Source organism: Ranitomeya imitator, chromosome 5 (genome assembly GCF_032444005.1).
Source record: "Ranitomeya imitator isolate aRanImi1 chromosome 5, aRanImi1.pri, whole genome shotgun sequence".
Lineage (NCBI taxonomy): Eukaryota > Metazoa > Chordata > Amphibia > Anura > Dendrobatidae > Ranitomeya > Ranitomeya imitator.
In genome coordinates, this window is record NC_091286.1 from 494,612,555 (window position 1) to 494,625,404 (window position 12,850).

General features: G+C 40.4%; 1 protein-coding gene across 1 annotated transcript; it reads left to right on the forward strand.

Moving 5' to 3' along the window:
• Nucleotides 1–538: 538 nt before the first annotated feature.
• Nucleotides 539–10,923, forward strand: TRIM59 (tripartite motif containing 59). The gene is made up of 2 exons (XM_069727412.1): nt 539–600; nt 9,562–10,923. The coding sequence occupies exon 2, from the start codon at nt 9,565–9,567 to the stop codon at nt 10,759–10,761; it is 1,197 nt and encodes a 398-aa protein (XP_069583513.1). The 5' UTR covers nt 539–600; nt 9,562–9,564; the 3' UTR covers nt 10,762–10,923.
• Nucleotides 10,924–12,850: the final 1,927 nt, after the last annotated feature.

A 12,850-nucleotide genomic window follows, 5' to 3' on the forward strand; every position in this document is an offset into this window, starting at 1 on the left:
ATAAGGTTTAGACTTAAGAACATATATGGACAAGAGTATTGGGACTCACCCCTAAATCATTGCTGTCAGCTTTTTCCATTCACTTCCGTTGTAAGATGTCTATAAAATCCAGCAGCCCCGCCATGCAGTCTGCCATTACACACATACGTGAAAGAATAGGCCACTGATTTATATTCTAATGACATTTCCAGGGAAGATTCTCTGAACCGGCAGTTTTTCTGGTCACCAGACCGGTCACCTACATGCAGCGAGAATGTGCTGCCTCCCCCGGCAAAGCCGCACTGTGTGGTGGGAGACACTGTGACTGCTCCTCTTGGGGAGTTGCTATATGCGGCTTTTCCCGTGCAGCAGACTGAGCAGAGCCTGCGGTTACACAGGACACTGCCTTGGCTCCCGCATGCCCCGGGCCGCTCCCGCTCTGACTGGCGGCTCCGGGATGATTACTTTCGAAAAGAGCATTTACTATTCGCCGCTTCAGGAGTTTGAATGTTGCGCGCATGCGCGGTGCTGCCGCTCCCCGCACTGACGTTACAGACAGCCCGGCTCCTGCAGTACACGGCGCTGTCAGCCGGACCCGGGACACGGTACTGCGGCTCTAAGGTAAGAGCACTCGGTGTACTCACCATGGCGGCTGTACGCCGGGCACACTGCTGACTACGCGAAACTTCTGGCCGTCACCGCCATGACTCACATCGTCATATGATCTCACTGTGACACCTGTTGTGCAACTACAACCCCCAGCATGCAGCACAGATCTACCCTACGCTAATCAGAGTGCAGAGCACAGTAATATAAGTTTCCTTTCCACACTCCTATATAATAACGCTGCAAAACCGGGAGCCGCTGTGCCGTGTGTACTGTGTCCATACACCCGACTGCCCCCTGTATAGTGTATGTGTGGGGATTGCGGTGTGGCCCCCTATACACAGAGGAGCCCCCACAGCACGGGCTGGTGACCCCGGGAGATGACGACTACAGATACCAGCATGGATGGCAGGAATATATACCCCTGCCTGTAGCCAGAATGATCATATGTATTTCTATAGCGCCAACATATTCCACAGCGCGTTACTAGAAATAGCAGGGGAGAAATATGTAGAGATAAGATAATGTGTGTGTGTGACATATGTAATATAGACCCATAGATTGTGTGTGTGTGTGTATGTGTATATGTATGTATCCGTATATGTATGTATATATATATATATATATATGTGATAAGGCTGCGTTTTCACAATGAGTGTTTATACGCTGCATAGTCCGAAAAATGTAAATAACCTATTTTACTTAATATGTAGAGAAATGCTGCAGAAAACCGGCAACATGAAATACTCATTGTGAGAATGTAGCCGAAGAGAGAGGGAAATATACAGAGATAATAGAGATATAGCTATACAAGGAACCTATATTACTCTTCTGGATAGCTGTAAATAGCAAGAGAGACAAATATGGAAAGATAAGTATAATAAATGTAATACAGAAGTAATTATACAGCAATATAGCGTGTGTTTGTGTGTATATATATATATATATATATATATATATATATATATATATATATATATATATATATATAGTGTCTATCTATCCTGATGATTCCAAAGTAGAACCAAGAGTGTGTATGTATGTGTGTGTATATGTGTATATATATATATATATATATATATATATATATATATATATATATATTAGTGGCTATCTATCCTGATGATTCCAAGGTAGAACCATTGTGTGTGTATACATACATACATACATACATACATACATACATACATACATACAAGAACATGTACATAAACACATTTAATGATTCTACTTTGCTATCATTCTTTCTATCTATCTATCTATTTATGTACGCATGCATACCTTGATGATAGTAGGCATCTTACAATATGTATTTTACACTCATTGTTTATATATATCATGATACATAATTATAGTATCATAGAAATTTATTAGTGTGTGTGTGTATGTATATGTATATATATATATATATATATATATATATATATATATATATATATATATATGTATGTATGTATGTATGTATGTATATATATATATATATATATATATATATATATATTCACTATAGATCTACATTTAGTTGTAGTTTAGTCTATTTTGTCTGATTTTTTTTTTTTTTTTAAACATAACTTTTGGTTCTTTACATCCTTTCCCTTTTTTCCCCACATTTTACTGACATAGATAATTTTGTCTTGAATATTGTCCTAAATCTTCTGTACTGAAAAATAATTATTTTTTAATTTTTAAATGAAACACAAATTGTTTTACTACATTGCTGCTTTTTGTATAACGCTCCAAACTGTACAGTAGGTAAAAAAAAAAAAATGGAGTAAAATGAAGAAGGGCCTAAATATTTCTTTACCAAATAAAATTATGTATATTTATTTAAAAATGCATCAGGATTAGAATAACGGCTCAAAAATATTAGGGAAAAAAGCTAGAGGACTTATTATGCTCGGCAAAAATATTTGACAATAAAATAAAGCATTGTCTATATCACTTATATCTTCTTTTATTCTCAGAAATGATTTTGTATTTAGCCTTGATTAAATTTGACTTGAAATCTGTTACCCAAAGCAATTCCGAAATCAATTCTGTAAGTGACTTATTACTGAAAAGGAACGATAATGTTTTATACAAGGTTGTTTTGGTGATCATTGCCTAGTATATACCGGTACCATTTATAATAGTTTTATTTTTATCCTATTACTAAATGTTTTTAGTTTGTAAACTAATGTTATGATGAAGTGTGTGTATGTATGTGTGTATATATATATATATATATATATATATATATATATATATATATATATATATATATATATATATATACACAATCATACATAATAAACTTCACGACTGTATTATGTATTGCAAAAGGCTCTTTAATTAATGATGATAATGCATTGTCTCACTCCATGCCGTATCTGGCCCAGTTCTAGCTTCACGCCCTTTTTTGTTCTTTTTTTTAACACTTGTGTACCAGGAGATGTGTTAATGATGAAAATTAATAAATACACATTACACAAGTCTGTAAAAGCGTTATTCACAGCTTAGTGTTTTCTTCACATTCATTCGATCTACAGTATATTTTTACCTTTATGCTTCACTGCAGCATTTTAGCATTTTATCTATGAAACTAAGGAGCAATTGGGACTGTGTTATGGAGGGGCTTCATGTCTAGTTTACATGGTAGAAAAAAAAGAACAAAAATAAATTAGATTTTATTCACAGAATACTGTACTCCATTATTTGTAAAATAAAGTAGATGCAGCAATAAAACAAATGTACTAGAAATACATATTCATGTATTGCTCCATTTTTTTTTTTTTTGTCTTGCTGGTGGGCACAATTATCATCACAGAATATTTGTTATTTCCACCCTACACTCCCTGATCCAGGAGCAGCAGCTGCAGAGTAGTGAAGACTTCAGTGCTGCATTCAGTGGGCAGGATGGGTTTGCGCTGTGCCCTCTGGTGAGAGGAAGGGTACGTCCCAGTGCATGGAGTGGGCAGTATCTTCATCCCAGATACATTGTTTCTGCTGACTCATTGTCTGGATTCAGGACCAGTTAGGGATAGACCCAGCTTGTCACCCCCTCCCCGCAGACCCAGTCTTTTCCCGCCCAACGATTCTCCTCTTTAATTTGGAAACATCACACAAATGATAATGTAAAATGCCAGTCCATCTCAATAAACATTTAATGACGTATTGATCAGCTCGGGGTGGGGGGGAGGGCGCAATATTTGGAGGAAAATGAGAAAAGGAGGCGGGGGGGGGGGGGGAAATTAAGGAGTAGCTTGTTCCATCTAGCCTGCCTGCTTTCAACTGCTAGGTGCTTAAATCATGACTTAGACAAATGCAATTAAAAGGACATGGAGCTGGCCATCCTTTATAAGAAAGCCGTTTTGGCCCTTACTGCCCCCCTCCCCACCTTAACATGAACATTCAAGCGGCCAATTGTGCTTATTAATCCCTGTGGACGAGCGTGGAGTGAGCAGCTGCCAGTCACCGGTGGTGGCCATTACACTGAAGGGGAAACAATAGAATTGGACAGGAAAAATCCAACGGGTCAATAAATGTTCTCCCTGTAGAGCAGACGTCTGAGTGTGTCTGGAACACCATGTACAGTAGATCTAATGGGTATAGGGGGAGATCCACCCTGCAGAACAGGGGGCTCTGCAGAGACAAAAAGTGATACAAGTCTTAGAATAGTGCTGTTCTTTGCTGCGGCCTTTCTGCCTACACATGATGGCGTCTCTCCTATAGGGACTATATGGTAAATGCGCAGACCAGCTAATAATGTGACTTTGTGACTTCACTGTGGTCAATGTATCACTGTAGGGGGCTGTGATTGCTTCGCCCCCTTGCTCCCTTGGCACCCAGCCATGCTAAAGAATAAGCAGATGCAGCTATGGACCTAAAAACCAACGACTGGAGAACAGTAAAGAATTCTATTATATCAAAAATGTTCATTATTATTATTGGATGTGCTCAACTTTTTTTTTTCCAACAGAAACCTTCCGTATAGATTTGTTTTATTCAATCTCTTGTTCATTGGAAGCGGTCAGCTCCTGCTTTACAGACGCAACCCATGCAAGGATTTCTTGCTTGCTTGTTTGGCAATCCTTGCATGTGTTGAGACTGTCCAACAGCCACGAATCATACAGCCACGGGGACTGGAACATGCTATCCCAGCATACCCACGACGCTGGGATGACACTCGAGCATGCCCAGGTAACGCCCAAGATGCTGGGATGACACCCGAGCATGCCCAGGTAACGCCCAAGATGCTGGGATAACACCCGAGCATGCCCAGGTAACGCCCAAGATGCTGGGATAACACCCGAGCATGCCCAGGTAACGCCCAAGATGCTGGGATAACACCCGAGCATGCCCAGGCAACACCCAAGAAGCTGGGATAACACCGAACATACCCAGGTAACACTCACGATGCTGGGATAACACCCGAGCATGCCCAGGTAACACCAACGATGCTGGGATACCACCCGAGCATGCCCAGGTAACACCCACGATGCTGGGATAACACCCGAGCATGCCCAGGTAACACTCACGATGCTGGGATAACACCCGAGCATGCCCAGGCAACACCCAAGAAGCTGGGATAACACCGAACATACCCAGGTAACACTCACGATGCTGGGATAACACCCGAGCATGCCCAGGTAACACCCACGATGCTGGGATAACACCCGAGCATGCCCAGGTAACACCATAGTAACATAGTAACATAGTTAGTAAGGCCGAAAAAAGACATTTGTCCATCCAGTTCAGCCTATATTCCATCATAATAAATCCCCAGATCTACGTCCTTCTACAGAACCTAATAATTGTATGATACAATATTGTTCTGCTCCAGGAAGACATCCAGGCCTCTCTTGAACCCCTCGACTGAGTTCGCCATCACCACCTCCTCAGGCAAGCAATTCCAGATTCTCACTGCCCTAACAGTAAAGAATCCTCTTCTATGTTGGTGGAAAAACCTTCTCTCCTCCAGACGCAAAGAATGCCCCCTTGTGCCCGTCACCTTCCTTGGTATAAACAGATCCTCAGCGAGATATTTGTATTGTCCCCTTATATACTTATACATGGTTATTAGATCGCCCCTCAGTCGTCTTTTTTCTAGACTAAATAATCCTAATTTCGCTAATCTATCTGGGTATTGTAGTTCTCCCATCCCCTTTATTAATTTTGTTGCCCTCCTTTGTACTCTCTCTAGTTCCATTATATCCTTCCTGAGCACCGGTGCCCAAAACTGGACACAGTAGATCCCATAGATGCTGGGATAACACCCGAGCATGCCCAGGTAACACCCACGATGCTGGGATAACACCCGAGCATGCCCAGGTAACACCCACGATGCTGGGATAACACCCGAGCATGCCCAGGTAACACTCACGATGCTGGGATAACACCCGAGCATGCCCAGGTAACACCATAGATGCTGGGATAACACCCGAGCATGCCCAGGTAACACCCACGATGCTGGGATAACACCCGAGCATGCCCAGGCAACACCCAGGATGCTGGGATAACACCCGAGCATGCCCAGGTAACACCCAAGATGCTGGGATAACATCTAAGCATGCCCAGGTAACACGTTATTCCAGCACGATTGCTCATCACTAGTCATAACCATAAAGATTTATTGATGATACGACAAGCAGTCTTATTTGCCTGGAAACAGACATATATGAAAATATAATATCCCTGACGCTGCCAGCTTCCTCTGAATATTCATCATGTAGTAGGAATATTCTGTTTATATTGCCTTACATGTCATTTTTTTCTGATTATAATAACTGAACACAAGGATGAAGCAACTACAAAACAAGACAGTTCTCACTGCCAGAAATCTTCTTAGTACTCTGTAGAAACAAAACAGATTATGGATAATGATGTGGCATCTGTCAGGTAGTTATATGGTCTCTGTCATTTCAACAAGCTTAGTGCTCGTTCAGACAAGCATATAATTGGAGCGTACGCCGACCCCTAGCAGTCAGTGTACCAGTACAATTGGCCAAATTTCCATCTGGACCTATGGTTCTACATGGAAGGGGTTTCAGCATGCACGACCCAGGTCCGGTTTATGAACCTGAATCATGGATGCAAGGTAAAGCTGCTCCTTCATACAGGGGTAGCCATGTCTGTAGCTTGTGGACACCACCTGTGTGTAATATCGCTGTCTAAACACCGCCTTATGCTTTTTTTCATAGCAATTATATTAAATATGAAAATTATAAGTTACTGTATTTCCTGAAAATGACGATCTAGTGCTGAAAATGTGCTGCAATCCATCTCTAGTAACAGTGTTAGGCTGGTTTCACACTAGCGTTCGGCAGGGCTGCGGATGGCAGCCTCCTTCTTCCTGCGTGAAGCCCCGCCCACTGCTGCGCCTCTTCCTTCAGCTCCACCTACGTCTGCATGCGTCCTGTGTACCCCATCTATAACATTGGGTACGCAGGTCATGCGGACGTATGCAGATGCCTCCGCATGCGTCGTTTTGACACTGCGCCGACCATAACAAAATGCAACATGTTGCATTTGACGCAGCTCAGCGCAGCATCAAAACAACGCATGCAGAGGCATCCGCATACATCTACATGGCTTGCGTACCCAATGTTATAGATGGGGTACGCAGGACGCATGCAAATGTAGGCGGAGCTGAAGGAAGAGGCACAGCAGTGGGCGGAGCTTTACGCAGGAAGAAGGAGGCTGCCATCCACAGCCCTGAACCCTAGTGTGAAACCAGCCTTACTTGTATAGGCTCAGGGTCGGACTGGCCTGGCGGGTTACCAGGAATTTCCCCGATGGGCCCTTGCCTGTGGGAAGGAGAGTAGGAGAAAAACAAGAAGGGGGGGTTTAGGGGCATGGGCCCTTTGAAAGCACAGGCCACGTATGTGCAGGGGTGCGAGCACGCAGCATTCATTACCTGAACCGCTGCAGAGCACGTCCCAATGAATACTGAAGAGTGCGCCCGGCGTATGACGTCCTTGTCATGATTGTATAAATCTTTGTTTAATGCAGGAGTAATTATTATTTTTCAGATCTGCATGGGGTTACGTATAAGTTCCTTTGTAATTTATATAATTTTTGTTTATATAATGTATGTTGTAGGCTTTTTCTTTTGTATTGCTCTCTGTTCTCGCAATAATCTGAAAATAAAAGCACCATTACAGCGCTGCAGTAAAAAAAAATTGCTGGAGGGGTGCTTTAAATTATGCAGATGGTATGGATACTTAATATGTTTACACGTTTATTTTTATGTATAGTAATATATATTCCATTAATATGTATTTTTAAATAGCATTTTTTCCAGGTTTTATTTTTCTGGGGTAATGAGAGGATTATTTTTTTTACTATAATTTTTAATTGGCTTATATTTTAGCTGTATTTTTATTTGTATATATATTTCATAAAACGGGCGCTTACATTTTTACAACACATCTGTTCTCATTTTGGACAAATTCAATTAAATGAAACCCAATTTCAAAGTAAATACCTTTAATACTCCACAAATTAGAGCCTATACAAAAAAGTGGGAAATAACCTAAAAGATGTGAAGAAAAAAATAAAGCCCCAAAGGACATAACAAATGCAAAAAATGCCCTTATTAAGCTCGATATGGCTGTACAATAAAAACAAAAAACAAAACATGAAATATAAAAACCAATAAGGGGCAAACATGCAAAAAAAAAAAAAAAAAATGTCACTGATCCATAGGGTAACATGATTAAATAGATAATAATCACTTATAATTAATATAATCCAAATGATGTAGGTAATAATGATTAATTATGCCTATGAAATATAGAACAGTATAGGAATAAATAATAAACCACTGAAGATTGTATAATTAAATATATAGTGACAAAATGCTGCAAATCTTGTAATTGGTCAAAGTGTGACAATTTAGAAAACGTCTAAAGTAGAATGTAATGATATCCAGGATAATCGATTCATACTAACCTAGTTACATGGTATGTCCTGCTGCCCCTCCCCACCACGCGTTTCGCTACCTTGTGTCATCATTCATTGAAATGTATGATTGTAGTCTGCGAATTCAACTAAACTCTGATATGGATCCCAAAATACAGTAAATCTATGTGAAAACAGACATTGGCCATATATGTGCGTGCGCTGTCTGGTAAAATAACGAGTATGAGATAAAGGATGTGTGAATGAGCCCTTATTGACATTTGCTAGTTCTTTAAACTGTTACATGACTTTTTGTTCTTTTACACTTTTATGTTTGTATTGAGACCCTATTGATGTGCAGATCTGCCCTCTGTAGTATTGGGTCACTTACACTGTCCTTGGGAAGTGATAAATGGCTCCTCGTGGGCATGCTCACAGGAGGAAGTCCAGTGAAACACAATTTGTGCTTATCATATTGTTATTAAGAAATACTGTGTAAATTACCGATCATGAACTGATTGATAGATCAAACCAAGATCAGGCTCTGCTCCCAGCTGAGATGTCTACCACAAGGATGGTATTTCTCTTTGTTTGAGATGTCCTGTTGTTGTAGACCCTGAGCAGCTCCTGGAGGGTTTGAGTGTGCACAAGCACATCTTACAAGTTATGAATAAACATATTTTATAGATTTTTTTTTTATTACTTCAATATACCGTATGTGAAAGCAAAATAAAGTAAAAATTAGTGCTACAGTATACGGTTTGGTGACGCCCAAATACTTTTCATTTAGCCCCCTTCCAAAGTATAGGTCTATGGCTTCCAGCTAGAGGTTCCCAACATATCCTAAAGATCTGTGGCTGAAAGTTTCCCAACAGCTGGAATGTCACAAGTTCAAGGCCTCTGCTGTAAACGTTTATCCCATGGAGAATCTTAGTATTTTCCAGAAGCTTTTAGAAGCTAACTTCTCTGACATTTTGGCGGTGGAAACATTTCCAAATTCGGCCTTTGGATTGTGTGAACGCATGTATTTTTCGGTCAGATCTCCGTTTCATACTTCCTCTCTTTTATTAGCCTATGTTTTCTTTTATTTTTTAGGAAATGGATCATTTAGAAGAAGAAATGACTTGTTTGGTCTGCTTGAGCCTATATGATGATCCTCGAATTCTGCAGTGTTCACATTCTTTTTGTAGGAAGTGCCTTGAAAACTTAATGAGGTCTACAGATAGCTACTTATGGAGGTTTTCAATGGGGAGGCTGAAATGTCCAGCCTGCAGAGGCATTACAGATATTGCCAACGGAGTTCATTCACTGCCAGTCAACTTTGCATTAAAGGCCATTGTAGAAAAATACCAAAGTAACCGACAATCCAAAACCTGCAGTGAGCATAGTAGACATCAGCTGAACATGTACTGTGTGAAGGACAGAAAACTGATATGTGGCCAGTGTCTCACGGTAGGCCCCCATAAGAATCACCCAGTAGATGACCCAGATGTTGCGTACATGAAGGAGCAGCAGACCGCAACCAATTTACTAGCTGTGCTCAGTGATAAGAACTTCACTGGCGTGTCCTCTGTAATCCAGAAATTAGAGGAGCAAATGACCAATTGTAAAAATATTGTTCTGGAAGACAAAAAGGAAGTGCTTATGTTTTTTGACAATTTAATTGAAGTTCTGGAGCTGAAGAAACAAGAGTTGTTAACTGCCCTCAATGATCTTAACCAAGAAGTGGCTGATGTTTTTGCCCCAAAAATAGAGAAGATGAGACAGATACAAGATGAAGAATTGGATTTGGTGTCTATGAGTAGTTCCGCTCAGATGGAAGATGCTCCACTGGTGTACCTGGAGACTATTCATGACATACAGCAAAGAATGATGGCCTTGAAGAAGCAGCAGTTATATCCCCTTCGTACTGTTGAGATCTACCCCAGGGTTGGCCAAATATTAAATGATGTCTGGGTGAAAACTAACACCGGGGATGTTTCCCTGCTGCCCATACCAAAGTTTGGCATCCATTTTCAGAAGGAAGACCCCAGAGCAATTCCAAACAGCCCTCTGTGCACATGGATATTCGTTGCTTTTTTCTTTTTTATTAGTCTTATATTATTCATGTGCCTTTGCTCAGAAATATCATCAGATTTCACTACTCGTTACTGGTCATACCTTTCTAAAATCATGGGACCTGCTCTGAATTTTGGGGAGAGTCCTGTGAATACTGTAAAGACAGTTTCTCAGACGTTTTCTACTTTGTATCTTGACTTTATTGGCTATCTGCATTCTTTACTTCAACGTTACTAGTGTTTACTATCTCTTTTGTATCGCCGCCAACTTTCTTTGTCAGTACCCTTATAGCATACAGATAGGTGCAATCAGGATCTTCATAGCATCAATCCCAGATACTGCAGCTAAGTTTCATTTGCGGCACAATTATAGCCATCATTTTTGTTCCACAGGCTACATAAAAAAAAAATCGTCATATTCTATTGGATGCTGTATATTGTACCGCACCTTAAACCCCTCCAGAAGCACTGCTTCCAGTTCTAGGAGGAATAAAGTGCAATATATACCCGTATAGTACAAACTGTTGACATGGTTGTACACAAGGCCTGAACCCCTTCCTGACATATGACGTACAGCTATGACGGCCCCCTGACTTTGATGCAGGCTCACTAGCTGAGCCCGCATCTTTCCTGACAGATGATGACTGTGTTGCTCATCCATTATATGACTCTAACAGTCGTGCATAGATTGGAGCTCCGACCGCTGCTGTTAACCTGTTAAATGCCACTGTCATTCTCTGGGCGAGTGACGCAATTGCGAGATGCCAATGGGTTGCAATGGCGGCCAGGGTTCTGCTGAAGACCCTCGTGCCTGTCATGACTGTTATCTTGTCAAAGCCAGCCTGTAGCTTGAGTTCATAGGAGACCGGGATTTTTGCTACACATAGCAGTGCTGTGTATAACACAAGCTATCGGATGATCTCAGATACTCTAAAGGAGCTAATAAATACAGCGAAAGTTAAGAAAAACTTTTGAATTTTTTCATACTTTTAAAAATTTCAAAGCACCCCCCTTTTCCCTCCATTAGAAAAATTTTAAAAATATCCACATATTTGGTGTGGTACGTTCATAAAAGGCCAATCTATTAAAATACAAAGCATAATTAACTCAATCAGTAAACTGCATATTGAGGGGGGAAAAAAATGGAAGAGCCAGAAAATTACATTTTTTTCATCTGTCACAACACTGCACTGAAGTGCAATAAGAGGCGGCCAAAACATTGTATCTACCCCAGAATGGCATCAGTAAACATGTCAGCCTGGGGCACATAAGCTAAGTTCTCACACATCTCCGTAACCTGAAAACTAAAAATGATATGGGTTTCAGAATTTATTTATTTATTTTTTTACAAATTTCCAATTTTCTTTTTCACCACTTGCATTAAAACACAACCAAACCTATGCCTGTTGGTATCTGCGTAATCTTACTAGAATGGATAATAATATTTCCAGGTCAGTACTACTGTATAGTGCAGCTGGTAAATGACCTCGAAAAACAATTGTGGAATTGCAAATTTTTTTTTTTCAATTTTGCTGCACTTGGAATTTTGTTACCACTTTCCAGTGCTTCATATGATAAGATAAATATTTATTCAAAAATACAATTTATCCTGAACAAAACAAGCCCTCATACAGCTCTGTGGATGAAAAAGTAAAAATGTTATGACTCTTGAAAGAAGGGAAGGAAAAAAAACAAAAATTGGCGCAAGGGGATAAAGAGAATCTGTCAAACATTTACTGCCCGATCTGAGAGCAGAATCAGAGACCCTGATTAAAGCAATGTATCAATTACTGAGCTGCCGTTTTGATAACATTTCCGGCAGATCTAGCAGTTCTCTGACTGCTGAGCTCTGTATAACCCCACCCTCACCGATTGGTAGCTTTCTGTATACACTGTGCGTGGATAAAAAGCTGCCAAACGGTGATGAGGGCGGGGTTATATACACCTCATGAATATGGAGGACTACATGGCAGCATATTTACTAGTCCTGTCGTGATAATCTGCTGATTTAAAAAGTTATATTTTTCAATGAAAACTACAGCAAGCAGCGTAATAAGTGACATATTGCTGGAATCAGGATCTTGTTCTCTACATTATGTAGTTTTCAGATTATGTAGCAAAAGCCTGGTGCAGATTCTCTTTGAATCTGCACCAGGCAGATTAAGGGGTTCTCTACCCCTTAATGACCTGAAGTATTTTTGTTTTTGCATTTTCATTTGTTGCTCCCCATCTTCCCAGAGCCATAACTTTTTTATTTTTTGGTCAATATGGCCATATGAGGGCTTGTGTTTTTTGCAGGACGAATTGTACTTTTGAACAACAACATT

What these genes read in the sequence shown, in the direction of transcription:
- TRIM59 (XM_069727412.1), top strand. Translation starts at nt 9,565, where the DNA reads ATGGATCATTTAGAAGAAGAAATGACTTGTTTGGTCTGCTTGAGCCTA.